General features: G+C 46.1%; 1 protein-coding gene and 1 pseudogene across 8 annotated transcripts in view; both read right to left on the reverse strand.

Moving 5' to 3' along the window:
- DLEC1 (DLEC1 cilia and flagella associated protein) overlaps positions 1 to 17044 on the reverse strand; it is an 80097-nt gene extending 63053 nt beyond the window's left edge. For 7 of the 8 annotated variants that reach the window (XM_063612096.1, XM_055282927.2, XM_055282919.2 and 4 more), the window contains exons 1-2: positions 16585 to 17016; positions 10072 to 10222 (exon numbers count right to left, since the gene is read on the reverse strand). In XM_063612096.1, coding sequence (XP_063468166.1) covers positions 10072 to 10222; positions 16585 to 16995 — 562 coding nt within the window. In that variant the 5' untranslated portion in view covers positions 16996 to 17016. Of the gene's footprint in view, positions 1 to 10071; positions 10223 to 16584 lie in introns of all 8 variants that reach the window. The other variant, XM_063612086.1, reaches the window with a different exon arrangement.
- LOC129484694 (serine/threonine-protein phosphatase 2A 55 kDa regulatory subunit B delta isoform-like) lies at positions 3327 to 5701 on the reverse strand (annotated as a pseudogene).
- Positions 17045 to 20286: the final 3242 nt, after the last annotated feature.

A 20286-nucleotide genomic window follows, 5' to 3' on the forward strand; every position in this document is an offset into this window, starting at 1 on the left:
GTTTCACCATGTTGGACAGGCTGGTCTCAAACTCCTGACCTCAGGTGATCCACCTGCCTTGACCTCCCAAAGTACTGGGATTACAGGCGTGAGCCACTGCGCCCAGCTGTGATCCATATAGTTCTAATAATCGATTCTTACTGCTTTTTAGTATATGATAGACAACAACCTACCTATCCATTCCCCCAATGATGCACCCCTGAGCTGTCTCCAGGTGTTTGCTATTTCAAGCTTCTGAATAAATTTTCTTGTCTGTATATACAAGAAGCTCCCAACTGGACTTGCTGTCACCAAGGAGGCCCACAAAAAGGCAGTGGTCTCGCCCACTGGCCTTCACTCCTTTCCCTGACATCATCATCATTCTGACAGGTGTGAAAGGACATCCCTCTGGCTTTAATTTGCTGATCACTAAGAATGAGCATTTTTATTTATTTTTCCATTTCTGCAAATTCCCATTCATGGTTTTTGCTCTTTCCTAAGTGAGCTGTTTGCCCCCTTCTTATTGACTCCTAATTCTTTACATATTCTGGATACTGAATCTGTTCATTATATTTGCTTTTGTGGATTTTGTTTTCTTTTTTTTTTTTTTAAGATGAAAGCTAGTTTATTAAGAAAATAAAGGAATAAAAGAATGGCTACTCCATAGGCAGAGCAGCCTGTTTTTACTTTTTATTTCAAAATAAAGAAGTTTAAAATTTAATGTAGTTGGCCGGGCATGGTTGCTCACGCCTGTAATCCCAGCACTTTGGGAGGCCGAGGTGGGCAGATCACTTGAGGTCAAGAGTTCGAGACCAGCCTGGCCAACATGGTAAAACCCCATCTCTGTTAAAAATACAAAAATCAGCCAGGCGTGGTGGCACATGCCTGTAATCCCAGCTACTTAGGAGGCTGAGGCAGGAGAATCACTTGAACCCAGGAGAGAGAGGTTGCAGTGGGCCTAGATTGAGCCACTACACTCCAGCCTGGGCAACAGAGCAAGACCCTGTCTCAAAAAACAAAAACAAAACCAAAAAACCAAAAACCACTAAATTTAACTACTTTATTGTTTTTTTTTTTGAGACAGGGTCTCGTTCTATCCCCCAGGCTGGATTGCGGTGCCACGATCTCGGCTTATTGCAAACTCCACCTCCCTAGCTCAGGTGATCCTCCCATCTCAGCCTCCCAAGTAGCTGGGAGGCGCATGCCACCACACTCAGCTATTTGTGTGTGTGTGTGTGTGTATTTTTTCTAGAGATGAGGTTTCACCATTTTGCCCAGGCTGGTCTCAAACTCCTGGGCTCAAGTGATCCACCCAACTCGGTCTCCCAAAGTTCTGGGATTACAGGCGTGAGCCAGCACGATCAGCCTGAATTTCTTAATATTTTCCTTCACTGGGCATTTAGGACCTTGTTAAAGAAGGCCTTTCATCTCCAGAGCTCATGAAGATGCTTTCTCATAGCATCTTCTAGGCTTTAAAATATTCAGAGCTTATTTGCTGTGTGGTGTTGGCGAGGGCTCTAACTTTTCTCCCCACAACTCAGATAACCAGGGTCACCCAGTTAACAGAGCTTTAGAGTCCACGTTGCTTTCTGTTGCTCACACCTTCACTGACTGCTTTGTTCATCTGCCTATCTCAGAATCACACCCTTTCTCCAGGACCACTCTCCTTCTGCTGGAAGTATGTTCTTCAGTGAGTTCCTTGAGTCTCACTCTCCTGAGTTTCCTGTTGTGATAAATTCTGTTTCCCATCTGGAAATGCCTTTACCATGAGCAGATTCTTGAACAACCATCTATTTCAATGCCTGATTCTAAGCTGATGGTGAAGAGTCCCAAGTCACACTCACTGTATCACATGGCTTCCGGCTCCTACTGTGGCCACTACAAAGTCTACTCTCAGTCTCAGCATCTGCTCTCTGTAATTTGTGCCTTTTCCTTGGCTGCATTTAAGATCTTCTCTTTGCACTTGGTGTCCTGCAGTTTCATGATGATATGGATGTGGATTTCTATGCTTCCTGATTCTGTGCATTCAGGCTTTCATAAGTTACAGAAAATTCCTGGCCACTGTCACTTTAAGCCTCATGTCCCCACACTTCTCTGTTTAAATGTGTGCTGTGCCTCATCCTGACCTCCACACTTCTTATGTTTCATGTTTTCTATCTCTTCGGCTCTCTAGTCTGCATTTCTTCTGATTTTCCTTTCCATCTACTAATTCAAAATCTCTGTAGCCAAAATGGACCTGTTGTTAAACTCACAGTTTCATCTATTGTACTTGTCATTTCCAGATGTTCTCTTTGATTCCTCTCCAGTCTGCCAGGTCATTTTTAGTGGTCTTGTGGCCCCTGGTTCAGGCTGTTTCCTTCCTTTAGTCTGTAAATATCTCAAGCATTCTTAGTTTAATTTAGGATGTCAAAGCCTGGGTTCTCAGAGGTTCAGTTCCGCTGTGGTTCTGCTGACTTACTCGTGGTGGCTTTTCCCGTATGTGCTTGGTAATTTTACCTGTGAGCTCGTGTTTAGCTGGTTTTAATCTGGGGAAATCCAGAGAGACCTGGGTGTGCTGGGAGCAGCCACCCACCATGCATGTTCTCACTAAGTTTGCAAAGAACATCATTCTTTTAACCTGGGCCACTTCTCAGGGCTGTGCTTACAGCAAGTGGCCTAGAGGAATGAGGTCGTGTTTCTTCTAGTCAGAGTGCAGGTTTGTTGACTGTCTACTGAAAAAGCAGTGAGTTCTCCAACCTCAGCATGCATCGGCCATGACATCAGCCCCACTGCTTGCACAGCATCTGCCTGGGCCCCTTGTGTCACCCCGTGGGAAACCTGTGCCAGCAAGAGGCTCATGCTGCTTGCTGTGCTCCAAGGACCCAGGAACCTCACGTCTTCAGTCAACATCTGTGAAACACTGTAGGCTAGCAGGTTAGTCTGTAAACAGAGTAGAAGCCAGACCCAGAAAAACGGCAGTCCCTCCAGGCGCCTAAACGCTGCCCTCATGGAGGCAGGAGAGCTCCTCAATGTGAGCTTTTCCAGATCACGCAGCTGCCACCAACACAAACTTCAAACCCTTGTAATGGGAAGCTATGCTTACACATCTCAGGGGAGCTTTGGCCACCCCAATGCAAGATCTCAGATTAACTTCCCTCTGGACTCCAGTGGAAGGAGGCCTCATCATCTTTGAGGGCGCAGTTCCAACTGCACACCTCATGTGGTCCAAGGCTTCAGCTCTGCGCCGCAACTTGCTGTTCACAGGAGGCAGCGGTTCCTGCTATTGGCTGATGCACCCAAGGCCAGCCAGGGGTGTGGGGTTTCTCTCAGAATAAGCGCCTTTAGAGGCTACGTTTTTGGTTTCAGCTCCTTCATTTCTGGCCGTTGGGAGATTTCCCTTGCTTATTTGTGAGTTCAACTATGCACCTATCTGAACCACTCCAGCAACATTCAAAGCTATCAAAGATGTAGTCATTCTCATAGAGACAGCAGAGCTTGCTGTGCAGGTACTCGTGGTCCTGGTGGGTCTCCACCAGCCTGCTGTCTATGTTGAGGTCCCACACCTTCACCGACAGGTACTCTCTGGTCATCAGGTACTGCCCACTATGGCTACATTTCACATCGGCTATGGATGAAATTATTTCTGAGAAGAAGGACCTACTGCTGGGATCTTGAGGCTCTTCAAAAAACTTGGAGTGTCTGTTGCACAGGGCCGAGGAGACCATGCTGCTCAGTCGATGGTCCATTTGCTGCTACTGTAGACAAGCACGTTGCACTGGTATGAGTGGAACTTGGCTGCCACGATGACTTCTGTCAGCTCCTCCATGTAAGCAGGTTTGATGTCTACCACGTCAAAACGTCTATGTGTGATTTCTAAATGTCATAAATTAATCCTCAGGTCATTGATAGTGCTGTAATTCTAAATGGATCTTGAAGTCATCCATCTTCATCATTCAAGTTATAACTTTCTGCTCTTTTATCTCATCCACTTCTTTTCCATAATTTTATAGTTTTATCATTTGTAGAGAGTAGAAAATGAACAGTGTTCTGTTGTAACCACCTAATTTTATTTTTTCCTCAATTTCCAGACTTTTCTAATAGCCAAACCCTGGTTCATGACCTTTAAAGGTACTGTAAACATTACAGTCTCCCCTAGAATGAGGGCGGCTTTTATTCTCTATCTCCTGCTGAAAAACAACTCCTCCGTCCTTGTCTCCTGCCACAGGATCTCCAGAGTAATTAGACTCAATGGTGGAAATGATATCTGCTGCAGAGTGAGGCTGTGTAGCCCCCTGGTCACTCACTGCTGGTCGTCAAAGCCTCTTCTGGCCTCTCCCCTGAGGTGGATCTTCAGCCATGTCCTCCTCGATGGCCCCATTGACTTGCGAGAAGCACCACTGGAACTCGTTGCCCACCGGCAGCAGACGCCTCCAGCTCCTGCTATGGCAGCAGGCAGCAGGGACAGGCGGGGTTGGGTGGGGACCACGGTGGACCAGGGAGGAGGCCTCTGCGCCACCGCCGCTGAGCGATCAGTCCCAGCTGTCACCACCAGCCAAACAGAAGACTTGTTGGAAGTTTTCAAACTTTGTTGTTTGCTCCATTAGCCAACATTATCTTAAGACATGGTGCCAGCCAGTTGCGGTAGCTCACGCCTGTAATCCCAGCACTGTGGGAGGCTGAGGTGGGTGGATTGCTTGAGCCCAGGAATTCAAGACCAGCCTGGGCAACACAGTGAAACCCCATCTCTACAAAAAACACAAAAGTTAGCGGGTGTGGTGGTGCCCGTCTGTGGTTCCAGCTACTCCGGAGGCTGAGGTGGGAGGATCCCTTGGGAGGTGGAGGTTGCAGTGAGCCAAGATGGAGCCAATGCCCTCCAGCAAAAAAAAAAAAAAAAAAAAAAAAGAGAGAGAGAAAGAGAGAGACATGGTGCCTTTGAATGGTCTTTCCTTTTGGAGGTCTCCTATAACCAACCTATCAGTGAAGACACGCCTTCCCCCATCACATATGTTCATTGAGAGTTCCATCAGGAAAACAGAAACCAATCTGTGTATATCAAATATTAAAGGTTTTAATACAGAGGATTGCAGACTGAGGGAAATAATGTCAGGGAAGCCATCTGCTATAGTTTAGGAGTTTGTTCCCTCAAATCTTACACTGAAATTTCTTCCTAAGGTTGGAGGTGGGGCCCAGTGGAAAGTGTTGGGTCATGGGAGTGGACCCCTCATGTGTAGATGAATGCCCTAGGTGGGGGCAGGCAGGGAGTGAGTCCTCACTGTATTAGCTCACTTGGCCCGCAAACCTCCTACTCTCACTTGCTTTCTCGCCATGTGATATCGGCATGGCTCCCCTTTGCCTTCCCCCATGAGTGGAAGCAGACTGAGGCTTTCACCAGATGCCCAGTATTCCAGCCTGCAGAATGATAAGCCAAATCAACCTCTTTTCTTTATAAATTACCTGCCTCAGGTATTCCTTTACAGCAACACAAACGAACTAAGACATCATCATTAACAACTTCAGCCAGCAGCACTGAAGCAGGGCTTTCTTAAGACATTATCTGGAAACTCAGCCTGGGCAACATGGCAAGACCCTGTCTCTACTAAAAATACAAAAAACTAGTCGGGTGTGGTGGTATGTGCCTGTGGTCCCAGCTACTAGGGAGGCTGAGGTGGGAGGACCACTTGAGCCCAGGAGTCAGGGGTTGCAGTGAGCTAAGACTGCACCACTGCACTCCAGCCTGGGTGACAAAGCGACACCCTGTCTTGAAAAAAAAAAAAAAAACGTTATCTGGAAGCTGTTTTGAAACTCACAGCCACTCAATCAACTGCCTACTCCTGCTTTTTGAAATAAATGGCCTTCCTTTCCAAAACTCACCAAGGGCCTCTCATCAGCTGACCTATCCTGGAAGCACAAGGGGGAGGTGCCTTCTGGGAAATGTACTCCCTGGTCTCTCCTTGGCAACAGAGACTTTAGCAGGGGGTAACAGTAATGCCAAGTTGACACAAGCTAGCCCAGTTCCCAAGGACTTTGGTGATGGCCTATTTAAAATATCAAAAGATAAGACTTCTATACAAAGGACAAAGGCCATGTGACAAGAGATGTGTCCTCTCTCTTCTGATACAATTCTTTCCACAGTCCTGCCCCGGGTTATGGGTGGCTAGGTGCTGTGTCTGCAGGAGCTGTCAGGCCTGGGCATGTACCCCGGGAGCCTTGGAAAAGCCTGCTCTGGCCTTGTGACCATCTTTTCTCCTCTGGGAAGGGTGGACTTCCTATACTAACACTGTGGCTCCTAGGCATGGCTCTGCAAGGTCTTGGATAATGTGGATGTTTCCAGCAACGCACAAGAATGAAAGCACAAGATGTTCTGCAGCTTTCTGATCTTTCTCCTTCACTTTGGAGCATTTACATGTGCTTGCCACTTTGTCACATTTGTATTAGCAAACACAGAAAGGTTGCCTCTATGCCTCAAATAAGAAACTTTTAGGGGAATGTCCTCATTGCCAGTTATCTAAGTTATAAAAAAAGTTACCTCGCCCTTCTCTGAGAAGCAGACACCAGAGGGGTATCCATGGAACTGGATTAGTGTGTCTACTTCTTCACTTCACATTACCAACAGAGACCTGAGAAACCAGGGCAGATAATGTCTGATTAGAATTTAATATCATTCTTGGGTAAAAATAAAATGAAAGTCATTGAAAAATTCCCCAAACTGACATTTGTCTCCTGGTTCTCAATGTTTTATTTCACTTTCATTTAAAAAAAAAAAACCCAAATAGTTAATTTAATCTCCCCTAATCTCTAGCCAACAACAACAAAAAAGGGACAGTAGCTGACTCCCAGGACTCAGGGAACATCAGGCAACCAGTAAAGACTCTGGAAATTTGCTACCAATAATTTCTGCCAAAATCTACATTATCTGGGCCGCCATTGAAGGAGGGGTCCTTGCAGCTACACTGTGCTGTGGTGGAGGGGGAAACAGGAAGAGATACAGAACCTGTGCCTGAGTGTTACTATTTAATGGGACTTGAGTCTCAGAGGTCTGGCAGGCCTGACGAAGGATAGGGCTTCTGCTGCTCAGAGCCACACTCTAAGAGAAGTCATCAACACTCCTGAGACACCGTGGCTCATCAACAATCCTTCCTTCTCCTGATAGAAGAAAGCCATGGGTTTTGACAGCAGACACACCCAAGTTCAAATCTAAGTTCCACCCCTTCCAAGCTGTGGGGCTTCAGGGAAGTCATTTGATTATCTTAGTTCCTACACCTGTAAGATAGAAAGAAAACCTACCTTACAGGGTTGTCGGGAGGATTTAGTGGGATAACCTATGCAAAGCATATTAGCATCTGGGCCCTAGTAGGTCCTCATAAGTTTAAATGCCTTTTAAGGCACTGTATCTTCCACTTCTTCCTCCCTTAGATCTTTCCCTCTAGGCCACAGATATAACAGGTCTCCTAAATATACTGTCTTTTCTGTCTACTGCACTGGAAAATGATAATTTTCAAGAATTCAGGAGAATAGGTCAAGGTCTTTGTGGGGAGTGGTGGAGGGAATAAAAGGAATCAGCGTTTCTTGAAGAAATGGCTGATTCCAGTTCTGGGGCCAGAAATACCCAAGATGAGCCTGGAACATCTCACCAGCTCAGAAAGCGAGGAAGTTATCAAAGACAGCTGATTGTCAAATGAATCAGCAGTCAACTGGAAAAGGCTCTCTGCCAAAGATGGAACAATTTGAGCACCAAAAGGATAATAAATAATTTGCAGTCATGAAATCCAAGAGTCCACAATGATACTAAAACAACCAAACAAACCTCATTAGTCACCTTTGGCAGATGTTAGGGGAACCAACTCACTATTTTAAACACTGGCAAATAAAGGGAAAGAATCAATGCTGCCCATACTTTGGGGTAATCAAAGTAGTTTCTGAAAAGTTTATCTTTATAGAAGTATTTCAGCTGACAAATAAATAAAGAACGATAGAATTATTATTACCATTAGCATTTCATTATAATTTGTAACCCCTAATAAAATAATAAAATAAAAAGGCTGCCAGCGTCATGAAAGGAGAGATAGCAACCACATATCATGTACCTCCTGATGGAAACGCACAGCACCACCTATGAAGTGCTCTTTCCCCACCACCTGGCCCTCATTGAACCTAAACCTCATAAAGCCTCTAGAACTAATTACAGATTTATAGGAAATACAAGGAAGAACAGGTTAAATGACACCATGATGCTGATATCAGTAAAATCCAGACTATGGACAAGGCCATAGGAAAAACAACCCAATTTTGATTATAGGTAGTTAATTGCCCCCTAAGAGCATTGTTAACATTCTGATATACAAGTTTTCAGCTCTTTTTCATGCATCTATACTACAAAAATAGGATTATCCTAACATTGTTCTGTGACTTTTTTGCTAAATTAATAAATAGCAGACAGCCATCTATATCTACAACACAGGTATAATTCATTCTTTTAAACAACTTTGGAGTATTCCATAGTGTGGATATACCATAATTCATAAAGTCAACTTATCTTTGCATAGTTGTATTTCTAAAGGATCACTCTTTAAACTTCTGCATTAAGAAAAGGGTTTTCAGTGAATGCTGGTGGTTTGGCAATAGAGCTTTGATGAGGAACAAGATATTGGTGTAATCTGAGAATACCTCTCTACAAAATGCTAATCAATTATAATTTGATTTGGATAATTTAATGCAGAAAATTCTGGCAGACACCAACCTACTCAGGGGATGGAGGTTAACACCATCCTGCTGTGCTGCAGTGAGATGAACAAGGAATAACTTTATGTGGTGCTGTTGCCCAGAATGCACACCTAAGTCTGGTCATGGGGAAGCGTCAGACAGAACCATCCCCATCCTACAGAATATAAGTCTGGTCAAGAACTGTCAGGAAGATGAAAGACAAGAAAAGATCAAGGAATTGTTCCAAATGAAGGCATCTCAAAAAGAGACATTACAATTGCATGTGACATGACTTCCTGGACAGGATCCTGGGCCTGAGAGGGGAAAAAGCCACAGTAGGACAGTCCGTAAAATTTGAATGGGATGTAAAAGTTGTCCGAATCAAAATGGAGTCACTTGTTTTAAAAAACCCTGACAAATGGTGCTGGGGAAGGCCATGCATAAGTGCCTGATAACAAGAATTATCACAAAAGACACCTTGTATTAGTCCATTTTCATACTGCTATGAATAAATACCCGAGACTGTGTAATTTATAAAGAAAAAGAGGTTTAATGGACTCACAGTTCCATATGGCTGGGGAGGCCTCACAATCATGGTAGAAGGTGAAGGAGGAGCAAAGGCATGTCTTACATGAGAGTAGGCAAGAGAGTGTGTGCAGGAGAACTGCCCTTTATAAAACCATCAGATCTCATCAGACTTACTCACTATCATGAGAATAGCAAGGGAAAAACCTGCCCCCATGATTCAATACCTCCCACCAGGTCCCTCCCATGACACGTGGAGATTATGAGAGCTACAATTCAAGGTGAGATTTGGGTGGGGATGCAGACAAACCATATCATGCCACAAAAATTATAACCTCACACAAAGGTCATTGCAACCTTACACACACACAAAAATCTGCCCAGCAACCGCCTGTTTAATCTCAGACTGGTACTACTCTTGTTAATGATTCTTCAGCCAAGGATAATTACTTCAAAACCATCGTGTAATCCTCCTCACTTTTCCTTTAAAAACCTTTGTCTTCCTTTACCTCCCTGAATATGCACACAGTTTACAATGGCACGTGTATTCCCATTGCAGTGCCCATCATTTTCTTTTAGAGAGTCTCTCTCTGCTATTTAGGTTGACAAGTGTCTGTGGGTCCGAGGTTAGTGTTGCACAGAAACTGATTTCCAGGTTGTGGGGGTTACATGCTGGTTATGTAGGAGAGCGTCCCTATTTTGGAGATACACATATGGAAGTGTTTTGTGGTAGTGAAATATTCTTTTGTGGTAATATTCATATTATCATGTCTGCGACTTGCTCTCCAAATATCCAGAAAAAGCCTAGAGAGTGGGCAATGGAGCAAACACAGTAAAATATCAACAGCCCGGGAATCAGGCGGGCATGTGGGAGTTCTTTATACACACCTGGAGGCAACCCGACAAGGCTCTCGAGGTCCTGTACTCCAGGCTGGCTCATGACCCGCGCGTTTTCCGCAATAGCCCGTGCTTGGGCCTCAGTGATATGTCTCTCCAACATTTCAAACTCATCCAGCCGCTGCTTATAGAGCTCCCAAATCTGGCAGGGGGATGATCAAATGCACAGAAATATGGTGAGATTACTTACCATTACTTAGCTTTACTCAGCCCTACCCCAGGATCAGGGCTTCCAGTGAAGCATAGAACAGTCAGAGAACTATTGCAACCATCTGGTCTGAACTACTAGATCTGAAAACTGAGACCCATAGAGGGGAATGGTTTAAAGGTTTCATAGTAAGGCCAGTAACTACTCGAGCTTAGTTACCTGTCTCCTGGCTTCACAATAAAGAGAGCTGCCATCCAAACAGTGAAATACCAAATACAAGTTAGCACACTTCCTGTGGTGCCACCTAGGTCCACGTTCAAGGAAGGACTCGTTCCCTAGCTACAGGGAACGTCGTCAGCAGACAGCCCCTTCACAGTCTACCTAAGCTGCTGAAAAGGAGTCACCTGAGACCATGTCCTTTCTGCAGCACCCACATCCTGTGACAGAGAGAGGCAGGGGTATAAAGGCCTGGCCATTTTTTGACCCAGAGAGAGAAACTTTGACAAGCAATACTCTCTTCAGAGCAACCTGCTGCATCTGTCAAGGCTTGTTGGGCCCCCATCACAGTTCAGCTTCTTCCGTGGTTCACTCCTTCTTCCATTCCCTTCCCCTCACAGGTGTTGATAGCTAACAAATACCTGTAGCCCAAACTCTGTCACAGTACTTGCGCCCAGAGAGTCCACTGGGATGCCCAACATACTCCTCAAGACTAATTACCGATTGACTATTCAACCAGCCAAACTTCTGATCCATATTTTCTGGTTCAGACTTCTCGAGGCAAGAAGCAGAGAGCTCACTGGTACAGGTAATATGAAAGATAGTTTGCATTAGCCAGGCATGGTGGTGTGCACCAGTAGTCCCAGTTACTTGGCAGGCAAGAGAATCACTTGAGCCTAGGAGTGCAAGATCAGCCTGGGCAACACAGTGAGACCCTGTTTCTTTCTTTTCCTTTCTTTTTTTTTTTTTTTTTTGAGACAGAGTTTTGCTCTTGTTGCCCAGGCTGGAGTGCAATGGCATGACCTTGGCTCACTGAAACCTCTGCCTCCCAGGTTCAAGTGATTCTCCTGCCTCAGCCTCTGAAGCAGCTGGGATTACAGGCACCCGCCACGATGCCCAGCTAATTTTTTGCATATTTTTTAGTAGAGATGGGGTTTCACCATGTTGGCCAGGCTGGTCTTGAACTCCTGACCTCAGGTGATCTACCCACCTCAGCCTCCCAAAGTGCTGGGATTGCAGGCATGAGCCACTGCACCCAGTCTTATTTTCCTTTCTTATTTATTTTTTAGAACTGGAGTCTTACTTTGTGGCTTAGCCTGCAGTATAGTGGCGCAATCACAGCTCACCCCTACCTGCTATTCCTGGGGTCAAGGAATCCTCCTGCCTCAGCCTCCAAGTAGCTGGGATTACAGGCATACACCACCATATCCAGCTAATTTTTGAATTTTTTTGTAGAGATGGGGTCTCAAACTCCTGGACTCAACTAATCCTCTCATCTCAGCCTCCCAAAGTGCTGGGATTACAGGCATGAGCCACCATGCCCGGCCAACCCCATTTCTTTTAAAGAAAAAAAAAAAAAAGTTTATGTAAGAAGACAGTGTTCCTTATTGTATTCCTAAAGTTGGTGGGATTGCAAAGATATTTATTTAGTCATTCTTTTAACAAAGATTTATTGTGTACCCAGGCATGGTGGCGGGCACTTGTAATCCCAGCTATTCGGGAGGCTGAGGCAGGAGAATCACTTGAACCCAGGAGGCAGAGGTTGCAGTGAGTTGAGATTGTGCCATTGCACTCCAGCCTGGGCAACAGGAGTGAAACTCCATCTTAAAAAAAAAAAAGATTTATTGTGTAATTACCATTTACATTTGGGGAAATGAATCAGATATGGTTTCTGCTCTTAAAGAGTTTACAGTTTAGCAGGAGGGGCCTGGCAAGGATACAAATAAGTGAAATCAACTCTTAAAAGTGCTATAATAGCATATGAATGAGGATATAAGGAAGGCTAAGAGGAAGTAACTAAATCTTCTTGGGGTCAGGAAATGCCTTTCAGGAGACAGTGGCCTGGGACAGTTCCTCAAATATAAAGTACTATGTTCTGTGTCATGTGTCTTACTATTTGTGTCTGCTGACAATCTCTGACCCTAATTTCTGGATGTAGGAATTAGCATCTTGTCCAAATAACAAGACCAATTATCACTTACTGAGGGCTTACCACGCTGTAAATGCTCAATATTGTAACTGTATTGACTCATTTAATCCTCAAAACAACCAACCTATGGGGTGAATATTATTATTATCTGCATTTTATAGATAAGGAAACTGAGGCTTATAGAAGTAAATATCACCCAAGGTCATATAGATGGTATGTGCAGGAGCCAGGACTTGAACCCAGGGTGTATGGTTCCAGAGCATTTGCTCTTAATCATTAGACCATGAGATATTTCTATAGGTGGGCTTGGGGAAGATCAGCTGCCAATGGGGTTATCTGAGGGAAAACTCAGGCAATGCAGACACTCTTACGGAATAGTGATTATTGCTCCTCCCAGGGAGAATGAATTTGAGTCCTGTACAGTCACATGGCAGTGACATCTAGAGATGAGTGAGGAAAAGCAAAGAACAGATGATGAAAAAGGAAAGAGGGAGAGGAATATAGGTATAAGAACAGCAACTTTGCCAGGCGCAGTGTCTCACGTCTGTAATCTCAGCACTTTGGGAGGCCGAGGCGGGTGGATCATGAGGTCTGGAGTTCAAGACCAGTCTGGCCAACATAGTGAAACCCTGTCTTAACCAAAAATACTGAAAATTAGCCTGGTGTGGTGGTGTGTGCCTGTAATCCCAGCTACTTGGGAGGCTGAGGCAGGAGAATCACATGAACCCAGGAGGTGGAGGTTGCAGTGAGCTGAGATCATGCCACTGCACTCTAGCCCAGGCAACAGTGCAAGACTCTGTCTCAAACAACAACAACAACAACAACAACAACAACAAAAAACCCAGCAACGTTACAGAAGTGGAATAACAGATGCCTGCTCTTTTCAGTTTCTTTTTTTGTAATTACAAAATTAATTTGTGTACATTGCAAAATTCAGACAATATAGAAATGTGCAAAGAAAAAGTTAAATGTCCCATAAGAATATTGTTAACATTTTGTTGTAAACGTTTTCAGCTTTTTTCCCATGCATATATATTATAAAAAATGAAATTATCCTAACATTGTTCTATGGCTTTTTTGCTAAATTAATAAATGGGAGGCCAGGTGTGGTGGCACACGCTTGTAATTCTAGCACTTTGGGAGGCTGAGGCGGGCAGATCACTTGAGGTCAGGAGTTGGAGACCAGCCTGGCCAACGTGGTGAAACCCCATCTCTACTAAAAAGACAAAAATTAGCCGGGCATGGTGGTGCATGTCTGTAATCCCAGCTACTCAGGAGGCTGAAGCAGGAGAATCGCTTGAACCCAGGAGACGGAAGTTGTAGTGAGCCAAGATCGTGCCACTGCACTCCAGACTGGACGACAGAGCGAGACTCTGCCTCAAAAAATAAATAAATAAATAAACAAACAAACAAACAAATAAATAAATGGTAGCTGTGTTTGTCTACGATGCAGGTATAATTCATTCTTTTTAACAACTGTAGTATTCCATAGTGTGAATATACCATAATTTATAAAGTCAACTTATCTTTGCACAGTTGTATTTCTTCTTCTTTTTTTTTTTTTTTTTTGAAATGGAGTCTTGTTCTGTCGCCCAGGCTGGAGTGCAGTGGTGCAGTCTTGGCTCATTGCAACCTCCACCTCCCGGGTTCATGCAATTCTCCTGTCTCAGCCTCCTTAGTAGCTGGGATTACAGGCACACACCACCATGCCCGGCTAATTTTTTGTATTTTTAGTAGAGACAGGGTTTCACTATGTTGGTCAGACTGGTCTCGAGCTCCTGACCTCGTGATCTGCCTGCCTCGACCTCCCAAAGTGCTGGGATTACAGGTGTGAGCCACCACACCCGGCCGCATAGTTGTATTTCTATAGGGGATCACTCTTTAAACTTTTCTGCATTTTGAAATTTCTGCAGTTTTAAAACTTCAAATGTTTAAATTAAATTTCAGCTTCTAAATTAAGATTTTTATAATGTGGGCCAGGCACAGTGGCTCACACCTGTAATATCGGCATCTGGGAAGGCTGAGGTGGAAGGATCGATTGAGGCCAGGAATTTGAGACCAGCCTGGGCAACATAGTGGGACCCCGTCTCACAATTTTTTAAAAATAAAAAATTAGGCCGGGCATGGTGGCTCATGCCTGTAATCCCAGCACTTTGGGAAGCCAAGGTGGGCGGATCACGAGGTCAGGAGATCGAGACCATCCTAGCTAACACAGTGAAACCCCGTCTCTACTAAAAATACAAAAAAAAATCAGCCAGGTGTGGTGAGGCGCCAGCTACTCTGAAGGCTGAGGCAGGAGAATGGCATGAATGTGGGAGGTGGAGCTTGCAGTGAGCCGAGATTGTGCCATGCACTCCAGCCTGGGTGACAGAGTGAGACTCCATCATAAATAAATAAATAAATAAGGTGGGCATACTGGTGCACACCTGTGGTCCCAGCTACTCCAGATGCTGAGGTGGGAGGATCAGTTGAGCCCCTGATGTCAAGGCTGCAGTGAGCTGTGATCCCACCACTGCACTCCAGCCTGGGCAACAGAGCCAGACTCTGTCAAAAAAAAAAAAAAAAATTGTAGTAAGTATTACTTTTTTTCTTCAAAAAAAGGGATCACTCTTTGCCAATTCAGATTCTGGTATAGTGGCTACTTATGGGACAGATACTGAGAAGATAGAATCCAATGAACAGGGTGACTGGTCATGGGGTTTATAGGTTTATAATGCTCCATATATTCTGGCTCATGTGAATGACAGGGATGTGAGTCTGAAGTTCAAGGGCAAGGTCTGGCTGGGTAGGCTGAAGTCTTAGCAGAGTGAATGTGGTGACCCACGAATCACTGAGTACCAGGGTCCCAGCCAGGGGCTCTGGCTGCACTTCAAGAAGCCTATAACCCATGGAGGGGGCGAGGCTGGTCCTATAAGTATCTCACATACTGTATGGGTATTCATTTTGTTAATGTCTATCTACCTCAGTTAGGTTGAAAGCTACAGAAAACAGGTTGCGTGTGTGAGTGTGGGTGTGCCCGAACACTGGCGTTTTTATTCACTGCTGAATCCCCACTGCCTAGAACAGAGTATGATATCCAGCAGACATTCAACAAATGTGTTAAGTGAAGGAATGACTGAAGCTAAGGACGTGGGATGCATGTCACTTAAGGGGCAGGTAGAGGACAGAACAGAAAGGAGAAGAAGATCTGAGAGGCAGGAAGCACACTGGGGTAAAGGATCGGGTATGGGAGGAGTGCCCACAAGTTTAAGGGAGTCCTCAGTAGTGTGGCCAGCAGAGGCCGACTCAGCACAGAGGCCCCGAGTCAGCTGGTTTTTCTCCTTGTACAGATGAGGAAGCAGAGTTGCTCTTCTAGAGATTAGACACGCTTCCTAAAATCTGCGCATGAATGGCCCAGTCAAGATTGTAATTTGTGATACAAAGGCACCCCAAAGCCGGGTGACTTTTGGCTTTATCATCTCCACGGAACAACTATTCAGCGGTCTGCCGCAGTCGTTCATTGATATATGCAATATATAACGGATGTGTCTAGAGAAATATAGACAGGTGCTACAGATATATGCCACATGTTGTGTGGTATGTGTGGTATTTGCATATGTGTGTGTATGGATAGAGCGTCCTTCCACTAGAATGTCGGGCCCACTTTGGCATGATGGGCTGTTTCTCAGCTGCAGCCCCAGATCCTGGAACAGCGCCTGGCACCTGGCAGGTGCTGACGCGTGCCCAGCGCTGAGTCCCCGGCACCGTCCGCAGACGGTGAAACTCACTTCCAGAGATGAGTGCTAGGATGCTTGCCCACACACGTGAGCTACTTCCACTTCTACTTCTCTTGGTTGGGCCTGGCTCTCTCTTTTGTCCTTTCCAGTACCTTTTCTGTCCTGAGAGCTGAGAAGCCAGGGCCGCCTGCCCTGGACTGTGTGCTTGAGAGGCCCATCTCTGGCTGTCCCCTGCACTCTTTCCCACAGAGTAAGAGACCACAGGGCCAAGATGATGTGCCCCGTGCCTCACCTCCAGGTACATGGGACTCCAAAAGTATGTGCCCACATGTCCTGAGTTCATTCCAGGGCCTATGCAGTCTTCTTCTTTAAATGTGTCTTCCCAGGGCTGACTTAAAAGGGTAGCTATGGTGCGGGGAGGAGGAGGGAAGTGGAGGGAGGCTTGGCAAACAGGCATTTCTCCAATTTTCCACAACCGCCAACCGCCACGTTACCTGCTGCAGCTGGTCCACGAACTCCTCGTGGCGCTCATTCTCGCTGCCGCGGGCCTTGATCAAGCTTGAGCTCACTTCGTCGCCGATGACCTCGGCAGAGTACAAGTTGCGGAAGACGCCAGTGAGCAAGTGCGAGATATCTTGGGTGCGCAGCGAGGAGGGGCGTAGACGAAGCCGCTGAGGCTCGGGACGCGGCGCCAGCGCAAGTTGCGTGAGGCGGCGGGGCCGGGCTGCGAAGCTGTAGTGGAAGCCCTCGGAGTAGGCGAGGGAGGAATACAAGGAGGACTTCCAGGTGGGCTGGCTGGGGCTGCTGGACCCGGCTGGTAGCGAACTTGGCGCCCACATTGTCCCCTGGCACTCGTTGGTCCAGGACACTAAAGACCTCCGCGTTTCGGAGCTCCTGGTCTCCATGGAAACTGAGACGCCGCTAACTCCCTGCGGCACTTCTGCTTCCGGCCCCACCCCTTCCGCCTTGCCTTTCTCTCGGATCACGTCATCGCTGTGGTCATTGTAGACATTTGCATCTTCAGCATTGTCCTTTTAAAAGTGAGCTTACTAAGTGTGAGGACCCATGGAGAAAGGTTTAATTGACACAGCCAGGCCTGTCTGCAAAACCTTGTACCTACCTACCTTTATCCATTCTTTAATTTGTTAAGCAACTGTTCATTCACTCATCATACTTATTGTGTAAAGATTGTGTTTCAGGTCTGTGCTGGTAGCTGAAGATACCAAAGAAGTATGATGCTGCTTCTGCCTTCAGGAAGTGCACAGTCGTGTATGTGTGTGTTTGTGATGAGGGCGGTGGGTGTGGAGGTAACAGTAAAACAACTGTACTTTAGTGGGTTAAGGCCAAGGTGGAGATAAATATTGGTGGTCATGGAACTACAAAGGAGGACAGGAACTTAGTCTGTAGAAGGAGCGATTACTTCCTGGAACAAATGAAAACCAAGCAGAGATTTCAAAGAATGAGCAGACTGAACATCATTAGTCATCAGGGAAATGGAAATTAAAACCACAATGCAATACTACAGTTAGTAGAATGGCAAAAAAAAAAAAAAAAAAAAAGTACTTAAATAAGAGCCAGGTGTGTGTGATGGCTCACACCTGTAATCTCAACATTTTGGGAGGCTGAGGCAGGAGGATCACTTGAAGCCAGGAGTTTGAGACCAGCCTGGGCAACATAGGGAGACCCCATCTCTACAAAATATTTAAAAATGTGGGAAAGACTGAATGAAATTCAGGAGGTGTGGAACTTTAAGAGTGTGAGGGTGGAGGAATGACACTGATAGGTTAGGGCCAGATCATAAGTGGGTTGGTAGGCCACAATAGGGAATTTGGACTTTATTTTGAGGGCAGTAGGAGGTTCATCAAGGGTCTTAAGCTGGGGCATGTCATGGTCAGCTCTGTTTTACTAAGATCATTCTGATTGCTATGAGAATAGACAGGAGAGCAAGAGGCATCAGGAAGTTCAGTTAGGAAACTAGCACAGAAGTTAGGAAAGAGATGAACGGAGATTGGATGAGAGAGAGGGAACTGGATTGGAGATAGATACAAAAAGTAGAATTGACAAGACTTGCTGGTGGATAATGGGAGGTAAGAAACAGGCACCAAGAATGACTCCCAGGTATCCTGTGTGTGCAATCAGGGGGGTGATGACAGCATCACTGAGATGGAGAAGAGGACTGCATTTGTCCAGGGCAGCAGCATGACATCACATTGACTGTTGTCATTTGCACACCATGGCTTTTGCTCACAGGTGATACAACCAACCACTTTCTACTCCACGGTGAGTTTGCTTGCCTTACACCCTGAAACCCACTTCCAGAGATGAGTGCTAGGATGCTTGCCCACACACCTGGGCTACTTCCACTTCTACTTCTCTTGGTTGGGCCTGGCTCTCTCTTTTGTCCTTTCCAGTACCTTTTCTGTCCTGAGAGCTGAGAAGCCAGGGCCGCCTGCCCTGGACTGTGTGCTTGAGAGGCCCATCTCTGGCTGTCCCCTGCACTCTTTCCCACAGAGTAAGAGACCACAGGGCCAAGATGATGTGCCCCGTGCCCCACCTCCAGGTACATGGGACTCCAAAAGTATGTGCCCACATGTCCTGAGTTCATTCCAGGGCCTATGCAGTCTTCTTCTTTAAATGTATCTTCCCAGGGCTGACTTAAAAGGGTAGCTATGGTGCGGGGAGGAGGAGGGAAGTGGAAGGAGGTTTGGCAAACAGGCATTTCTCCAATTTTCCACAAGCATGCAAGGCCCCCAGTGGTGCAGGAAGGAGCTGTGGGTAGGAAGAAGGGTGCAACAGTCTAGGGGCCTCCATTGCTCTAATGTAGCAAATGTGGTCTTGTCATTTAGGAGCAGTTCCGCTTGTGGAGGCTCTCTGGCCCCCTTCCCTGTTATAGGGAAGGACAGGACAATGGACTCTTGCCATTACTTTTGGCTTCTCCACCCTGCCTCTAGACAGCCTCAGAGACAGTCACAGAGTCTGACTAGCCTGGGAGAGGTCTCCCTTTGCATGACCCCTCCCCCCTCTGGCTCCAGGCTAAGGTCACCAGCAACCCTCCTGTCTCTCCAGTGGCAACAGCCACCCCTCAGTCCTCATCTCAGCAGCCTCTGGTGCTGCTGCCCATTCCCTCTGACTGACACACTCTCTTCCCTGCCTCCCTGTTTCTTCTGTGCATCACCTATCTCCACCCGCAGGTCCCTGTTCTACCAGTATCTCTCTGCTTGATAAACTGGATTCATCCCTGATTCTACCATGCCCAGCATTCAATTTCTGTTTGCTCCCTGGCTAACTGGAGAAATGAATGGCTGCGACCCTGCACTGGTAACAGGGCTCAGGTCACTTTTGGAACCACTCTTCAGCTCCCCTCCCCTGGGGACTTCATTGGCACAAAGGGAATTCCTTGTGAGTTGCTGTCTTCATTTTATAACCTGCTCTATTGACCACATTCTTGTTTGTTTGTTTACCTCTGGGTTCCCACACACATTTTTGGCCTTTACATTTTTTTTTCACTGCTTTTTTTCTTTTTGAGACAGGTTCTCACACTGTCACCCAGGCTGGGGTGCAGGAGTATGATCACAGCTCATTGCAGCCTCAACCTCCTGGGCTCAGGCAATCCCCCTGCCTCAGCCTCCCGAGTAGCAGGGACCAAAGGCGTGCACCACCATGCCCAGCTAATGTTTAAAATTATTTGTAGAGACAAGGTCTTCCTATGTTGCCCAGGCTGGTCTCAAACACCTGGATTCAAGCAATCCTCCTGCCTTCACCTCCTAAAATGTTGGGATGAGCCACTGCACCTGGCGTTTGGCTTTTTCTTTTAACTTTTAAATACATTTCATAGTTTCATGGATGTCCAACTTTTTTTTTTTTTTTTTTTTTTTGAGATGGAGTCTTGCCCTGTCCCCCAGGCTGGAATGCAGTGTTGCAATCTTGGCTCACTGCAACCTCCCCCTCTCGGGTTCAAGCGATTCTCCTGCCTCAGCCTCCTGAGTAGCTGGGATTACAGGCGCGCGCCACCACGCCTGGCTAATTTTTGTATTTTTAGTAGAGACGGGGTTTCACCATGTTGGCCAGGCTGGTCTTGAACTCCTGACCTTGTGATCCGCCCGCCTCAGCCTCCCAAAGTGTTGGGATTACAGGCGTGAGCCACTGCACCCAGTCAGATGTCCAACTTTTTGATTGCAAAGAAATTTTTGCTTATC

Source organism: Symphalangus syndactylus, chromosome 1, assembly GCF_028878055.3.
Source record: "Symphalangus syndactylus isolate Jambi chromosome 1, NHGRI_mSymSyn1-v2.1_pri, whole genome shotgun sequence".
Lineage (NCBI taxonomy): Eukaryota > Metazoa > Chordata > Mammalia > Primates > Hylobatidae > Symphalangus > Symphalangus syndactylus.